The sequence below is a fragment of the Pistacia vera genome, unplaced genomic scaffold, assembly GCF_008641045.1.
Source record: "Pistacia vera cultivar Batoury unplaced genomic scaffold, PisVer_v2 Contig247, whole genome shotgun sequence".
NCBI classification, from domain to species: Eukaryota; Viridiplantae; Streptophyta; class Magnoliopsida; order Sapindales; family Anacardiaceae; genus Pistacia; species Pistacia vera.
Genome location: NW_022196054.1, coordinates 1 through 18,459, shown reverse-complemented (window position 1 = coordinate 18,459; position 18,459 = coordinate 1). Strand labels below are relative to the sequence as shown.

At 38.4% G+C, this 18,459-nt stretch overlaps 1 protein-coding gene and 1 long non-coding RNA gene across 2 annotated transcripts; one reads left to right on the top strand and one right to left on the bottom strand.

The window, feature by feature from the left end:
* Positions 1 to 6,676: 6,676 nt before the first annotated feature.
* LOC116132024 lies at positions 6,677 to 10,485 on the top strand. Its single transcript, XR_004128346.1, has 5 exons — positions 6,677 to 6,858; positions 8,322 to 8,522; positions 9,426 to 9,518; positions 9,602 to 9,686; positions 9,860 to 10,485. It is a non-coding gene; the product is annotated as an uncharacterized LOC116132024 (long non-coding RNA).
* A 3,501-nt stretch (positions 10,486 to 13,986) lies between these two features.
* On the bottom strand, positions 13,987 to 14,841 carry LOC116132030 (B3 domain-containing protein At2g33720-like). The gene has a single exon (XM_031417709.1). It carries the CDS (start codon positions 14,839 to 14,841, stop codon positions 13,987 to 13,989), a length of 855 nt encoding a protein of 284 aa, XP_031273569.1.
* Positions 14,842 to 18,459: the final 3,618 nt, after the last annotated feature.

The following is an 18,459-nucleotide window of genomic DNA, read 5'->3' as shown; positions in this document are numbered from 1 at the left end:
CTAATAATACGCACCGATTCGGCTGTTTATGTGAAGAAGTGCGACAGTTGTCAAAGGTTTGCTCATGTCTCACACCTCCCACCAAAGCGACTCCATTCCATCCTCACACCCTGGCCCTTTATGAAGTGGGGAATTGACATCGTTGGAAAGCTACCGACTGCACCCGGACAGCGAGTTTTCATGTTAGCTGTGACAGACTACTTTACCAAGTGGATTAAAGCCGAAGCCTTCGCACAAGTCAGAGACCGAGAAGTAAAAGCCTTCATCTGGAAGAATGTCATCTGCAGGTTCAGGATACCGAAGGAGATCGTCACCGACAATGGATCACAGTTCATCAGTTCAGGCTTCAGGGATTTCTGTGACGTGTGGGGAATAAAACTGAGCTTCTCAACCCCCTGCAACCCCCAGTCTAACGGCCAGGCCGAGTTGTCAAACAAGACCATTATTCAGACATTAAAGAAGCAGTTACAGAAAGCTAAGGGTGCGTGGGCAGATGAACTACCCGAAGTCCTTTGGTCATACCGAACCACGGCCCGCTCGTCAACGGACGAGACCCCCTTCTCCCTCACATACGGTTCGGAAGTGGTCATCCCAGCCGAAGTATCAGTCCCGTCCACCAGGCTCCAATGGACAGACGAAGAATCAAATAGCCAGAACCTTTGCCAGAACCTGGACACCACCGACGAGCTGCACGAACGACCGAGCATCCACAACGTAGTCTACTAGCAACAGGCCACCCGTCACTACAACCGCAACGTAAGGATCCGCACTTTCAAGATAGGCGATTGGGTCCTCTGCAAGGTCTTCCAAAACACTAAGGAGATCAACTTTGGTAAACTCGATCCCACTTGGGAAGGCCCCTACAAGGTAACTAAAGAAGCAGGAAAGGGTGCTTACAAACTCCAAACCACTGAGGGCAAAGACATCAGCAACAGTTGGAATGTAGTTCACCTCAAACGCTACTATTTCTAGGTGAACTTATCTTTTTTCTGTTTTCCTTTTTTATTTTAAAGGGATGAGTGGGCCTATCCACCTCCTCTTAGACAGTCGGCCTCATGGCCAAATATTAATGAAGTCTTATTCAGAAATTTTTCGTCTACAAATCGACTCCGGTCGATCAATTATTTGTAGCACCTTTAGATCGGCCATGCCCGATCCACATAATTGCACCTTCGAATCGATCTTGCTCGATTCACGATTACACCTTCAGATCGGCCCTGCCCGATTTGCCAATAACACCTTCGAATCAACCCCGCTCGATTCACAAAAACACCTTCGAATCGACCCTGCTCAATTCACAGAATCACCTTCGATCGATCCCGCCCGATCCACGAAATTACACCATCAAATCGGCTCAGCCCGATCTATGATTCACACCTTCAAGTCGACCCTGTCCGACCCAAGAATTCACATCCGGATTGACTTCTTTCAATCCAAGACTTCGTACTCGATCGGCCAGACCGAGTGAATGGTTCTTACACCTGCAATAAACAAAGCACCAACCTAGCCCAACATAAGACCTACGTGCCTTAGCCACTGGGCCACACTAAATTAACAAACACAACTTGGTACATCTACAAGTAAAGAAACAATGAACTCACTCATCCATGAAGAAAGCATTAGAAGTTAGAACAATCGAGTATAATACATACAGCCTGAAACGGCTCAGTTCAGAATACAAAAAACGGCACACACGCCAAGAAAAAGGGCATCGCATGCCCTAAAGTACATAAAGGAAAAACTAAGCTAAGTATCAGTACGAGTGGCCTCCTCCATCTCCGACTTGGTCATCATGTCTGCATCGCCAGCACCCGTCCTAGCAGCCCGATCGCTCACATCCCCAACACCCGATGACCCCAGCTGACTAGCAAAATCAGGCATCTGCTTCTCGTCCTGCCCCCCCGGATGACTGTCTTCCTCTTCCAGCATCTCACGCATGAGCTAGATGTCTCCGTCCGGATCCCAGTGAGAGGTCTTCCCTTCCTTGAACTCAAGCATGAGTTTACCCCGGGCCTTGATAATAGCGTCATCAGCGATGGAAATACACTGCTCCCTAAGAGACTCGATCTCTACGGTCTTCTCGGCCAACTCACGCCTCAACTTCTCCAACTCACGCTCGCTATCCCTCAGACGCTGCTGAAACTCTTGCTCGGCCTTCCAGGCTACTGCCTCTTTCTGGCGCAAGCTAGTGTTCGCCTTGGATACATCTTGTATCCTCTTCTCCTGCGCCACCACAGATTTCCTAAGGTGAAGACTACTCGTGAGTGCCTGCACAACGAAGTATTGTCATCAATACGAAAGTAAGGAGCTAAATAGAACAAAACTACTGTCATACCTGTAAAGCGCGGGATACTCCCTAATCAGCAGCAGCAACTATGCCCATCTAGTTCAGACGCGCCTCGTCTGCCGGAAACAAGAACGAGTCGGCTAACTTGCTCATGGATGTCGCGTCAAAGCAGGTCTACGCGGTAGCTAGAATTCTAAATGTAATCGTCTCGGCATCCTTATCCATTACCGCAGTCTAGGACAATCCAGCTCCGGCCGCAGGCTGCTAACTCAGCGGCATCGCTAATACGTCCTCTGCCCTCTTGTCCTCCCTAGCCAAAAACTCCCTCCTCCTCTTCTCCCGACGCCGGGCGATGGACTCGCTCGCACTCGAGACGGTCAACTTCTTCATCAATGATTCTGCAAGCGCAAACTCTCCAATGGTTAGTGGGTTTAGCTCGGACTCACCAAAAATGATATGATTGCAGTATCGACTCAGAAGCACATCCCAAGTCTGCTTCAGCGAGGGGAAGGGAGTACCTCGTTAGATCGCCTCTACTCCAACCCAAAGAATGCTGGACCTCAGGTTGGACTCTGCTAGCACAACTCGCCACTCCCTCTACTCCGACCGGGATGGCTAACACCTTCTGGGTCGCAACGTCCAAGCCGTCTCCGCTCTGCCCAGCCCAATTGTACTCAAGCTCTGCAAACAAAAAACGCAATCAAGATTTAGTAATCAAAGTACAAAAGAAACAGCTAAGTGCTCACCGGTAGCTCGCCAGCCGCTCGGGATCTCGCCCTGTCCCCTCTCTCCAAAGACAGCCTGACCCCTCCGAAAGAAGTATCGGTCCTCCCAGTTTTTATCGCTGGATCGCAAATCGATCACCAGGTGAGACCGATCATGCCTTAAGTTCAACAGATACCGACCCTTCTCCTTATCATTCTCCTTCAGGAAGTACGAGTATAACAGCTCGTGTAGCTCGAACCTCACCTAGTTCCGAACACACAGATCCTCCAGAGCCATCAGCAATCTCCAACCATTCGGCATGAGCTGAGACAAGGCAATCATGAAGTGGTTCAACACCTCCCAGACTAGGCGAGGAACAGGTAGCCTCAATCCATCATGGAACCACTTCTCATAAACACTAACCCAGCCCGGTGCCTCCCAGTCAACCCACTTGTATGACCGCGGCGCCTGGATCTCAACCAAATTTGGAATGTGATACAGAGTCCGGATGCGCCACACATCATTGTCCTTTAGCACGGGCGGATAATCCCTACTCAAAATCCCACTGCCCTGTTGGCTTGGCTCTTCCTTAGAGCTGCTATTGGAAGAAGACGGACTACCTGCTCCTTTGAAGTCTTCCCCACTTCTCCCATGCCTGCTCGAACCACTCGGGTCGGGAGTACTCATACTCGGGGCAGCTATACTAACTCCAATCGATACCCCAATCGGAACACCCCCTTCGGGCATCATCACTATGGTCGTGGCACACTCATACTCATCCCCTGGGTCTGCCACAATCCCGCTCGAACTAGCTGATTCGGAATCTGACATGTTGGCTTGATCGCCCAACCTGACCGATCAACTCAAGCCTTGCTCCTGACTCCCAAAAATTCTAAGTGTCAAGCAACCGCTCGGCTTGAGCTATCGACCGAACAAGCCCAGAAACACAGTTATCACTCGCCCGTCAATACCGGTCGACCTACTCGGAAACAAGTTCACTCCTAAACCCTGGTCGACCCTCCCTGCTGACTGACCCGATCCTAGATTCAAGTCTTCTTTCGCTCACCCCAAGTAACCAACTTGCCTTCAAATTCAACACTAAGCCTATTCGCCCTTGCTCACCAATTCGCCAACTCAAAATCACTCGTTCGGTCTGGATGACTAACCACCTCTTTAGTCCACTTCGCACTCCCCCTCGCCACTCAGTCGGATGGACCAAACGACCTATCTCCCCCACAACTCCAAGCTATCACACTATTCGGTCAGGCAGACCGACCGAACCAAATTGTACCTAACTTGACTTCGTTTTCCCTTTTCCCAAAAATAGCCAAAAAACCGGAGAAAAATGCAACTCACCGGAAACCAAAAATCCAAGCCTATTCTGGAAAATCAAAACACTAACACTTCCAAACGCCTCAAAAAACAATTGAAATTACACAAACTCCACCCTATTCTCCAAAAACTCAGCAAAACTACCACAAACAAAAACAAAAGAAACGAATAGACAGCGCAAAAAGATGTTTACCATGAAGAAAAACCAAAGCCTGTAAAGAAGAACTGCTGCTGCTGAAGAAAAACCAAAACGAAGGCGAAAGAAAAAGAAAAGCAAGTTTTTTGTAGGAAAAACGATGAAAAATGCGAATGGGAGACGAACAATCCGCACATTCGCTTTTAAAAGGAAAGTCTGAAAGACTGAGACACGTGGCGGCCCGCGATTGGACAGGAGTCAGCGCGTCTTTTCATTTTCCCGCCTTGAAAACCAGAAGGGGATTGCCACCGTACACGTGGTAGGGATCCAGGCAATCTTGGAAACTACAACAGAAGCCATTCTCCATCGTTCTGCCTTCCCGACCGAGCCAGCACGCGACTACCAAAATGGACCCAATAGGCCCCATGATTCACAAGCCAGTGCGAGCCTCCCAACTGGTCGACCAGCTTGGAACGGCCCGACCCGAGCTCTCTGTAGGTAAAAAAGGTGGAGGCCTCGCCCATTCATCCTTCCATAGCGGACGAACGGACAGCCAATGGTGAAGACTTGCACATCTCCATTCGATCGCCTGAGCACCCTGACCGATCGAACACATTTGGCTTGTGCCCTTATTCATTCGGCCTAGCCTGCCGAGCGGATATCGCGGCAACAGGCACCTCATCTCTCAGTCGACAGGACGTATTGAACGAGCTCGTGAGCCCCCGAAGGCTCGTTGTCTATCCCTTCGTCCCTTCACACCGATCAGGCACACCACTCAAATGATGTTATACTCCGGATCGGTAATGGATATCGAACGACCCCGACCAAAGATCACCTGCAACGATCGGATCAGCCACACCAACAATCAGCCGTCTAGGAAGGAAGATCGAGTGCCCCTCGATCACTTCCTACTCTCTGACTTAAGAAACTCTTAACTCAGAGAGTGGGGGGCAAACTGTTAGGGCCAAAAATTGTCCTTGGCCCAAATAGAAAAACGGGCCTGACAGTAATAGAGCCAAGCCCAATTATGATGCGACCCAATCCAGCCCAATTATGATGCGACCCAATCCAGATTAGGTCCATTTGATACAAGATACAGCCGGCCTAAACCACCTGGGCACGAGCCTCCTAATCCCAGTCCATTCCCTAGGTCCATGGACGAATCCAGAGCCCATGGCCCCCTTACAATATTTTCCTATTCCTAAACAATCTCCTATTCGAGGTCACCATCCCATTCAGAAAACTTTCCTACTCGAAGTTACTTTCTTGATCGGGATCACCTTCCTATCCTGACACTGGTAAGACAGCTCACCACCGCCCTAATTCCTCTAGGGTTTGCATCAGAGTCATACTAGGACTCCTACTCCCACCAGGATTGGGAGACCAGACAGTCACTATACAAGCAAAGGCCAGCCCTCTTAGAAGACACATTACATTACACCTTCACACCCGAAGCTCCTACTTGAGAGCTCCACATCACTACGGTAGTCACAGTCTCTTACTAGACTTTCGGTAACCTCTCTACTCCCTAGCCCTCACTATACTAGCCTCTTTTGGCCTTGTTGACTTGAGCGTTGGAGTGCCTACGGCTAACATCACCTCGGTGTTTTCCGTTCGCTTCACGCTTGTTTCTCTACGTGTGCAGGTGCAGCGGATAGCTAGTGGCCTCAACCTCACGGGATCAGACCCCCCTTCCGTACAGGTAGATTTTTACGTCTACAATGCATATCACTGTTTTACGATAAGAGACTTGCTTTTGTTTATCGGGGGTTTGTTTTTGTGTCTCCTTTCTTGAACCCATTAGACTATTTGGTGTTGGTGTTGGTGGTGGAGTCTCCATTGTTGAGCAGTAAAGAAAGCAAAAGCCAAAACAAAAATCTTCAGGATTTTGAGGGGAAAAAGGAGGATGGAGGTGAAAATCTCAATGGGTTTCATAGGGGTGACAGAGTGGTTTATAATTATACAGAATAAATAAACAATGAAAGATTAATCAGTTTTAGAGAACGAAATCAGAAATTTGATAGTCAAGAAGTTTCTATTTTCTATGGAAAAATGGCTTTTTAAATAATACATGTATATGTAAACGACACGTCGTGTTTTATAGTATAATTTGGACGGTGTGTCGTGTATAAACGCATAACATGTCTGTTGTAAATTTGTTTTTTGTTTTTTTAAATAATAAACAGTTAAATAAAATAGGATAATAATAGCGGAATTCGATTTCTTTTTAAACGGAAACCCACTCCAAAATGACAACGATGAACAACTTCCCTTCCGATTATAAACTCTGCTACTCCAATTGCTATTACTTTATTTCAGTTTCTGAGATGATTTGTTCGTCTTCTCTGCTTCATGGGTCTGAAGAATCCTTGCCTTATCAGATTGCGTGCCTCTTAAGGTATTTTTGATCCATTCTATGTAAAAAAATTTGCAATCTTTTGAAAAGAATCGACTAATTAGTAAGTTTATTTCAGTTTTCTGGTAATATTTTCATGTTTAGGAGTGCTTTTTTTTTTTTTGGTATGTTTTTTAGGGTTCTTTAGTTCCATTGAAACTTAGAAGTAAAGAAATAGCACCCAAGTAAGAATAATTGCTCGTAATTAAAAGGGAATATCCATCCCTGTTTTTAATCTAGGAATATGTTAGGTGGAACGATCTTAAATGGTTAAAAAGGCTAAAATAGGATAATATTAATGAAGGGATTTATTTATTTATTTTTTTTTTTGCTTAAGAAATTGAAACAAGGAGCATCTATGAGAAATTGAACCGTTTACACATCGGCTTTTGGCAAGTGGATGATCATTGTTGTTTTAAATTTTCATGCCACCGTTCTTAGTGTATTGTAACTATTTATATATGGAAAGAATTTGTATAATTTACTTGATTTTGTTGTTATATGGGTTTAGTTCAATTTAGGCTCGTTCATTACTCAGAATGGAGTGTCTAGTTAGAACATTAACCCTTTGTTAGACTGATTTAATGAGAAATATGGCATTTACTATTACTAACCAAGTTTAAGATAATCTAATCTCACAGGCAAACAACGTGAGATGTTGTTTGCTAGTGCCAGATTTCTTTTGTTACATATATAGCATGATAATCAAGTAGATAAACATTTGTGACGCAAGATAAACGTCATTGTTTTCTCCTTAAACATGTCGCTGTATATAGCCTTACATATGTATAGAGGAGTATAAAATATAGGCACATGGTAAGTATAGAGAGGGGTAAATGAGTGATTGGAAGAGTGAGAAGGAATCATCATATTTTGCATCTCATTTTAGAGTAGTTGAAGCTTTGGGGACGTCGTCAAAACGCCAAAATCTTTAAGTTCAGTGGAATTGATCAAAATGAGAAACTTTCAAGTCAGTGAGGTGAGGAATGAGACAAAAGTTCTGATCACCTTATTGCTTCAAATTATTTTATACAGAATTGGTAAAGGAAATGTGTATGGTATTCTATTTAGTAAATTGTTTGAGGATGATTTTGCAATGATTGCACCTAGCATATTTGATAAATTAACAACCTTTTATGCCTCCATTTGCATGTTAGGGAACTAGGATGATTGATCTAGGATGGATCTTAATCTTCTGATGAGGAAGTTTGTCTGCGAAATGTCTTTTATTAGAGCAAATGCTAGATGAATATCATTTAAAGAGTTTTCAATCATTACCAAAACTATGAAGCTTGAAAATGATATGCTATGTTATGTCTTGAAGATAATAGAGATTGAGGAATAGGGAACAATTGCTTACAGGCTTGAAAGTTCTAACAAAAAGGTAGCTTGTTACCATGAAATTCTGAAGAGTGGCACGAACTATTCTACTCTTCTCTTTTTGGGCCTAAACCACAATTGAACAGGATTATCGCTTTGCTGATTATGGTCAGGCGCCAGATGCATTGCCATCTCTGGCAGCTATCAAGTCTCAGTCGCATGTTCATGGATTGCCAGCTTTCTCCTCTTTTGTTGGTTCTCCATCGTCTCTACAGCAAGGGGGTGATTGCAGTTTATCACAGACTTACCATCAACAATCACAGTTTGAGGAATTGGCATTTTGGCAGGTGGGTTTGGTATTCTGAATTTCATGAAACTTTTGGCTCTTTGATAGTCATATTTATTTTTATTATTTAAAATTTGCAGCATTCTGCCACTTTTTATAAGTTGAGAAAACAATTAGAATACTGAATATGTGGTTTCTTATTTTATATCGTTAATCAGTGTCCTATTTAACCTGTTGAAGGACAGCTGCAATTATATCTTTTAACCATAATGTCCACTTTTGTTTGGCGGGTTTTTCCTAAGCAAAGTCAGGAGCATGATATCCAGATTCTACTGTGTAGTCTTAAGCTTGTGTGCTATCTTCTTATTCTCCATCATCTCTTCCCCCTCCAAAAAAAAAAAAAGGACATGTTTGTCCAATCCAGAATAGCACAATTGCCCAGGCATGGTTTGGCTCTGATGTAGGACAGATTTTCTTAAATTACGATTATATTTTGTTTCCTTTTCTTATTTTATTTTCGAATTTTAATTAGGATTTTCTATTTGGAAGTTTAATTGTTTTAGGATTTTAGGCAAATTAGAAAATATTGTTTTACTAAATTTTTGCTTTATTATTTTATAATTACTTGTTCTAGTAGGATTAGTTTAGAGTAAATAGGCATTTGCGAATTGTTTTCACGTGGATTCCAGGTTTTCTCATGGATTCAAGCCCTCTCGTGGATAGAGCATAACTAGAGCCTATCCTATTCTGCTGTGTCAGGTTATTCATTTCCTTGGCTGCTAACCAACTCTGGATCTTATATTTGGGGCACAGCTCTCAAAATGCAGTATGATGTGACAGATATATAGGCCTTTCCTTCTATTATGAATATATAGAAGCATAGCACAAATATTGCATAAATTTTATGCCTTTGTTGCACATATTTTGCTTAGTTATTTATTCCAATTGTTTGATGCTCATGCAGTCATTGCAGAAGCAGCAAAATAACATAGCGCTCCCAGGGAGCCTCTATTCTCAGCCACTGCAGCAGCATCACAGAAACATTGAGCCTCTAAAGGTTCTAAATTCACAAACAATTTATTAATTTTTTGTTTTGCATTATTTTTTTAGTTTCTGACTCTAGAAGTTGTATACTCATAGCCATCACACAAGCAGCATATAAGCATGGAGCCACCATTCTCAGTTTCAACAGCAGAATCTCAATTTCACTGAGCGTCCACTGAAGGTTATTAATACAAAAAAATTTCATTTCATGATTCTTGAGGTTTACAAATTCATTTGTTTCTCTAATGATGATTAGTTCAAAGAACTTATGGTACATAATACAGAAACTCATATGAACTTGAAAAATTGTAGCTAGGCAGGTGTTTGACTATTTTATTTTCTTCTATTTGACAGATGGGAGAAGAACATTCTCAAGAAGTTCCTCATGCCATCAGCCCCTCACCATATGAGTCACAATCACAGCAGTTAATTCTTCCTGGCTTGAGGATCAATGAAGGAAAATCTGTTAGCCAGAAGCCTCCAACATTTAGTAGTGGGCAGTATCTCCCTCAAAGAGGTTTTGACAAAGGGAAAGAGAAGGTAACTTCATTTTCTACTGATGTGGACAACTTGACATATGCAATAAATGAACGACTAGCTCTAGAATTGTCCAGGAGTGGGGGTCGATCAAATGCTTTGTATTCTGTTAGTCCGGAGCTAGAATACATTCATCAGACTCCTGCTGTGAGAACTGATATTACATTGGATAGAGAAATTGAGGATTCAGGAAGCAATTCCCTGATGGAACTCATGGAGGTGCTAAAAGAATGTAGCCCTCCAGGACCAGATATTCCTGATCCATATGGAGACTCTAATGGGCCATTGTTTGATATCCCTTTCTTTTCCAGGATCACCGGGCTTTCTGGCTTGTCAGGTCCTGTTAGCAGTTTGGAGAATTTCCCTTTGCCATGTAATGCTAAGGATTTGCACTGAGAAAAGGCAAACAAGTATTGAACATGAACAGGAAAAGACGGATTTTTAAAGATGATGATCTTTAGCTGTTAATAAATTTAGAGGTTACATACACAGAGTAGAAGTTCCAGCTTTCTTCCTGTGGATTTATTTGAAGCTTTTGGAACCATCAGTACCCAGAATTTTAGTGCTTATATGAATTTCTTTGCTTTCAAACTGTGTTTCAGCAATTTTATGCGTTGCGTGTGCGTGTGTCACAAATTGTCTATGTTTTCATTGATCTGGTAATAAATTTAGAGGTTACCCATGAACGAGGTCAGTGAAAGTGCTTCTTACAGAAGTCCTATAATTCACAAATAATGAAAAAAAAATATTGAAATTCAAAGAAAAGGACTTAATGTGAGGAAACATAAGGGAGGCTTGTTTTTATTATGAATTATTATTATTGACTGACTAATGATAGAGGATCAAACACTTTTTATGTTAGCTTGGAAAAAAGATAACATGAGTATAAATTCCAACTTTTATTTGTTTAGTTATTATTTAAAATAATTATGGCATAAGCAGAATTTAACACTTTTTCCATTTAAATAATACCAAATCCAAAAGCAAATTTATGATATGAAAATATCATTCTCACCCTAAAAATATATATAAGCATAGGTCAACCCTAGCACCCGTATCTTTTAAATCACAACCCACATCTTTTGCCTATAATTAATAAAAAAAATTTCATAAATATGAAATATAATTTGTAATTTTTACGTTTGGTCATTAATAAAAATATTCTAAATTTTTACCATAATTTCAAAACCCTACTTCTCTCCTTCTCAAATATCTCGATTTCTCTCCACCAACGACAACGACAACAACAAAATAGCAAGGATCAGTCCACGTCCAATCCCCGGAACCTTTCTAGGAAAGAAGGAAAATTTTGTATCCAGATGAAGTGGTTTCTGTTAGAGTTTTGAATATCCAATACAATTCGATAATTTTATTTATTTCTACGCAGTATTTTGTTTAATTGACCCAGTATCTAGAGCTGACATAAATATACTTTGTGATGCTCGAAACCACAGTTTTAGCAGAATTTAATTTACATCATGTGTCCGTAATTTATATATTAAAGTAATATTCATTCATATACCTCTTTACACAATAATAAAAACTGTGAAGAAAACTTTTACTTGAAAACAATAATCAATATGCAACAGCTGCCCTATCATTTTCAAGTTATTTGTTACATACATAAGTTTAACTATACGCTAATTGTTAGAATGATTTTAAAATATTCACTTAGTCACTCCAATATCTTAAGGTAAACTTAAACATATATTTGTGATCAATATTTCACTTAAGTCACTCCAATATCTTAAACCAAACCTGAGATAGATATACGGGTATCTAAACATTAAATAATTATAATATTCATTAGTAAATATTATCTTTGTAAGCATAAATTACTCGTAACCATAAGTTCAAAAATAGCAATATATATAATTATTCATTGGATTATCACATCACATAATGTGATTGTAAGAAGACTGCATTATGTTATGTCGTTGAGGAGTGATCAATCTTGCTCAATTGAAAAACACAATTTGGTCTAGTTGCCATCAAGGAATAGAACATACATAACCAAATCTAATCATAAAATACCATTATACTCTTAATGAAATAATATATGCTATATTACTAATATATGGCACTAGACTATACGATTCGACAGTCTAACATTTAAAAGTATGGTTTGACAACTAACTAAAACATGTTTAACTAGCATTCCAACTATTTTGTTCTTCATATTTTTCATTAAGGGCAATTAAATTAACTCATGTGATTTTATGGCTAAATCTGTCTTTTAAACAACGTTTGAGAATAAAATTAATAAGGTTGACTATATATGGAAATATTTCTGCCTATGGCTTAAATATGTGAATGCATTCAAATTAATAAATTTTAAGTTTGTATTTTTGAAAAAAAATTATTAATTACTCAACCGATAACTTAATGTATTTACTTCTGGGGTTTAGAATAGGTCTACAAGGTTTGAGTCCTGCAATTTAAAATACTAAGATATACTCTCTTGAATTTGAGCTGCGATGCAATTTTTTTATGTTTTTATTATATCATTACTCAGTCAATATTGGACAATATCAAAATGAGGAGTATTCTGGTTTTTAAACAAAAAAAAACATGTCCAAATTTATAGATTATGTAAAACATTATCAAAATCAAAAGAACAAATCCTAGTATTTTAAAATACAGGATTTAGATATGCTGACCGTAACCTAGGGTGGATAAAGTCTTTCTTTCCCCAATTTATTTATTTCTTTACAACTGAATGCCTCTAATCAAACAATCCTTCATGTCTGAACAAAAGTATTATTAGAGCGCATTTGAGATTACTGAAGTTTAAAAAATAATCAATTAAGTTTTAAGCTATAATAATAAAAATGTTTGATAAACATATTTTGAAACTGATTATAAAATAATTAATTTTATAAAAATTTGTTTATAAATTATAAACAAATTCTTTGTATATAAAATTATTTAATAGAGTTTTAAATATTTATCAAAATAATTTCTCTAGTATAAAAATATTTAAAGGAAAAATATATATAATTTTTGGTCGTTATACAGGTAATATACTAATATACTGACTCCCTCGTAGTGTTCTTTAGCCGTTGACCATGATCATGTATCATTAAACAACTTGAATTCTACTGAAACTTGAGTGTTCTTTATCTGATAAAGACGGATTTTAGCGGTGCTTGTTCTTCGTTGGTTTGATGAACAACAATTACTTCTAAAGAAATTTCAAATTCTTGTGGGTTGTCGTGTTGCTAGGGGATTTATTTTTGAGTCTCCTTTCTTGAACCCACTGTTGCCATTGTTGAAGATTGATTCTCTTGCTTTTGTGCCTGAGATGTGGCATCCGTCAGATTGCGATTTGGTGGTGATGGTGGAGTGGATTCTTCACAGTTGAGCAGCAAAGACGCAAAAATCTTGAGGGCATAGAAAAGTAGAGATGTGAAAATCTCAATGAGTTTTATGGGGTGATGGAATGTTGTATGTAGAGAAAATAAATAGTGAAGATTAATCAGTTTTAGAGAAGAAGACAGTCAAGCGGTTTCTGAAACCTTTTTTAAGTAGGATTTGAAATATATTGAGTTTCCTGAACTTGATTGGAAACTTCTGATTACTTTCTTAATTTGGATTCTGAAATTTCATGTTTTTGCTACCCATCTTTCAATGGAGACACCAGTTTTTACAGTGTCAAAAATCTAAGGAACTAATAGTAATAAAATTACCAACCCAACATATTTGAACTGTTGAAGCAAGGAAAATCCATTTTATTTTATCACTCATATTTATCAGATCACCCGAAGTCTTGAGTATTCATGATTCTGAAAACTTCACAATGAATACAAAGCAGAACATTACATGAAATTTTAAACTCAATATTTAAAATTTGCAATTGGAAAATTTGACTAAATTAAGGTAAACTCCATACATGCTCTTGTGTAGCTACATTGAGTGGAATATTCAGAAGTTAAATGTAAATTTTAGGCCGCACGTTGAATAACATGAAAATCAAAGATTGAATTGTTAGGATCCCAGTACAATCCAATTTCATCTCCTGTCTTCAAGTTTCGTCTACTGATGAATTTCTGAGCCCATCCGTCAATGAAAATGTAGCTCTTTGAAGTTGACCACTTCTTCATAATCAATGAGTGCTGGGATTGAGTATCTTGATCCCACACCATCACTCTCATACCCTCTTTGCTTTGAACCTCATTAATCTGATGCCTGTTGAAGAATGGCAACACATACTTTTCCATCAGACTTGTTTGCAGCAAAAGCCTACAGAGATGACCCATATCACTTTGTGTTAGCCTCTTCTTTATATTCCATGGATCATTGTAAAGTTTTAGTTTGGTTGAAACACTATTCAACCTCTCTTCTTTCTCCTCTTCAGGGTTGTAATATTTCATCATGGCAATCTTGGAGTTTGCGATCTCTCTTTTCTTTCTGACGCCCTCAAAGTATTCTTTAGCCACAGGTATGTTAGCAGTTGGCCAAGTATCATCAAACAACTTCAGTTGTGTTGAAACTTGAGTGTTGTTTGTCAGTGAAAGAAAGGTGTAAGTTATTGTTCTTGGCTTCTTATGATTGCTTTGATGAGAAAGAGTTACTTCTGTTGAAATTTCGCTAGTTTCTTCAGATTCTTGTGGGCTGATGTGGTTCTTACGCTTCATCAAGTGTATCGCAGTGGAGACTATCTTTTGTTTCTTGGGGGTCTGTTTTTTATCAGTCTCCTTTCTTGATGAACCCCTAGTTGAAGATAGATTCTCTTGCTTTTGTGCATGATATATGGCACCCATCAGACTATTTGGTGGTGGTGGTGGTGGAGTTTCCATTTTTGAGCAGTGAAGACACAAGAAGATGAACAAAAATCATTAGGATTTTGAAGGCAAATAAAAAGGAGAGGTGAAAATCTTAATGGGTTCTATGGGGGTGATGGAATGGTTTATATAAAGAAATTAAGTATTGAAGATTATTCAGTTTTTTAGAAGGAAATATGAAATTTGATTGTTAAAGAAATTTAATAAAACCTGTTTGAAATAGGATTTGAGGATGAGAAGGAAATAAGATTAACCTGTTTGAAAATTATAAAACATGAAAACAACAACATTAAACAACTTTTCTCCGGACTATAAACTAATCTGCCCCTCCAAAATCCAAATCCTAGACAGAAATAGGTTGAGGTTCATCATCACAAGGAGCCTATCTATGAGAACTTGAACCCTAGATAGAGCTGCTTTTGGCAAGTGGATGAACAATGTCGTTGAAATTTTTCATGCCATCGCTCTTGTTGTATGGTAACTAATTTATATATGGAAAGAATTTTTGAACTTTTTATTAAATATGTTTAGTTTGATTTTAGGCTCGTTCTTTACTAGAATGAATAAGTAGGTTAGATATTTAACCCTTTGTTAGATTAATCTAATCTCATCGGCAAACACATGCACCGAGATGTTTGTTTGTTTGTTTTAGGCAAAAACTCAACGTGATGATCATAAACACCATAACTCTCCATTCTCGGGAGATTCTAATTCAAATTTCATATTTAGTTACTTGAAATATTCTCAAATCTAAAGGCTCAACGTACAGTCACAACTTCGTAAAACAAAGCACCCCAAATTTGGAAACTGCACCTGATCAACCAGATTTAATAGGTCATATTTAAATTAAATTAGATGGCAAAGCAAACCACTGGAGAATATTTTTTCGCATTTCGGAGCTAAAGAATAATTTTTTTTCTTAGGGTTTTAACATTAAATCTGTGTCTTAAAATTAACTCAAATTATCATGTTCTTATCTTGTAAACTAAATGAATCTATTTGTCGACATGAAGTGTGTCACATCAGCATACTAATATATACACTCTAATTCTCTTTGCAAGCTCCGTCTGTCAATAAAAATTTGACTTGATTAGTTGGCTCTAATATCTCTGTTAATGTTTCAGTAGTTTAAAATGAATATTACAAAAATAATGATATAAACATCATAAGAAAAATAATGATATAAACATCATAAGATAAATTACTTGAAACTCAAAATTTTAAGTATGAGGTCAAATTTGCTCATGATTGCTTATTTTTATTTGTGGGGAAAAAAAATAACAACGCCCCAGTTTTGTAGAGACACCCTTTATCCTTTCTTCTTCCTCTTCTCTGGGGCTGTAGACTTTCATCTTCATAATCTCGAAAGCTACTTTAGGGTAGGTGTCGTTGGTTCTCTTTTCTCAGTTGGCCAAGGCCAAGCTTTATCCAACAGCGTTAGTTCTGTTGACAAATGATCTCCGCCATCTGATTGCGCTGAACATATGGCACCAATATGAGAACTGAGTGCAGCATTGGCTATTGGTTGTTTCGTCATGGTTGAACTTGAGGGATCAAGAATGTTGCTGATTTCCTGGCTTTTCTAAAACCCCCGTTGTGGGATCCTTCATGTTTAATATTATTTTCATCTCCAAAGTCTTTCAAAGTTACAATTTTACAAACATGTGGGATTTCTCAACTCCGTTCTGAACATGAACATGGGATTTCTTTGGTTTTCATCTCCAAAGTCTTCCAGAGTTACGATTACAAACATGATGAACCGCCACATGCTCAGATGGAGAATCAAATGTGAGTCGGTATGTCTATGTCTATCTATGCTATCTTCAATTTATCGTAACTATATGGGTTACTCATAGATGAATATGTAACTTTCACATTATTTATATAGAATAAATGAAATTGAAAATAATAATAAAATATAAAATATATTTCTTTTTAACTATTGAAACTGAAATTAACACAAAAAGAAAAAAAAAATTATTGATTCTTTCTTAAATTTAATTAACTTTATGCCAAAAAAATTGGAAAGTTTGAAATTTTTATGTCACTATTTGCTTGTCTCTAGACATTATCATGAAATCTGCACATTCCACATTGAAAGAGCTTCACTTTCCAAGCTATTTCTCTGGAAATTTCTCATAATGTCTCACTGTGATTTGTAAATATTTTTCAGAAAATATTTACACAGCAACAATCTTACAATATCACATTTGCAGCATTTGATTCGGGGAATTTTTTATTAATAAAAATATAAGATTATCACTAAAAGATAGATTACCTTGAAGATTAATGGGAAATGTTACATTAATATGTTTGATAGGATTAGTGAGTATAAATAATTAATATGTTTGGTTGGGAAGAATAAAATATTATCAGGGAGATTTTTACTGAATTGCCCTCCCTTTTTAATATTATTATTATTATTTAGAGTATTTTTTAACCCCCTACATTTAAGAATTTAACTAAAATACCCTAACAACAAAAGTTTAAAAAATTAACAAAATATCCTCTGCCACCCAAGACGACTGCCAATTGCCAGCCACAACCACCAGCCGCCATCGGCAGTCATTGGAACAGTGCACAACCGATTGTGCACCGATGTGACCATTTTCAATCAAATCAAAGGTCGAAAACGGTCAAATCCATTCTGGTCAATAATGGTCAGATCTATGGCCTTGGTAGGAGTTGAGTTTGTGACTTTGGTAGTAGGAGTTGAGTTATTTGTGACTTGAATTGGGACCTTTCTTGTAGGGATTGAGTTTGTGACATGGATTGCAACTTCGTTTGCAGGAATTTAGTTTGTGACTTCGATTGTAGGAATTGAGTTTGTGACTTTGTTACAGCAATTGAGTTTTTGACTTGGATTGTTACGACCCAATATTGTTTTTAACTATTATTCTGACTTGGTTGTACAGCAATTATGTTTATAGTTGGCCCGCTCACTTCTTGTCAAATATTTTATTTTACCATTTTATCACTTTGATCTCTGTCCTACTCACTTGGTTCCCGTAACATTTCAAATTTTCAAGGAATCAATTCATTTTTTAAATATTACCTATTAAATCTGGTTGATCAGGTGCAAGTTCATAAATTATAATTAGGTGGAAGGGGTTCAGTTTCCAAATTTGAGTTGCTTTGTTTTAAGAAGTTGTGACCGTACGTACGTTGTGCCTTTAGGTTTGAATTAGGATCTCTCGATAATGGAGAGTTTTTGAGGGACAGAGTTTATGGTCTGGAGGAAAGTTGCTTATAGTTGTAATTTTCAATTGGGTTTCTGTTTAGAAACAAACGAATTCCGCTATTTATCTGTTATCCTATTTAAAAAAGAAAAAATTACTATTTAAGAATCCATAAGTCATCAGAAGTACTATTATAACTATACTTCAAATCCTATTTCAAACAGGTTTTAGAAATTTCTTATTTCCTTCTCTAAATCTGATTAATATTCAATACTTATTTTCTTTATATAAACCATTCCATCGTCTCCCATTTAAATTTTCACCTCTCTCCTTTTCTTTGCCCTAAAAATCCTCAAGCTTTTTGTTCTTCTTTGTGTGTCTTCACTGCTCAACAATTGAAACCCCACCACCACCACCAAATAGTCTGATGGTTGCCATATCTCAAGCACAAAAG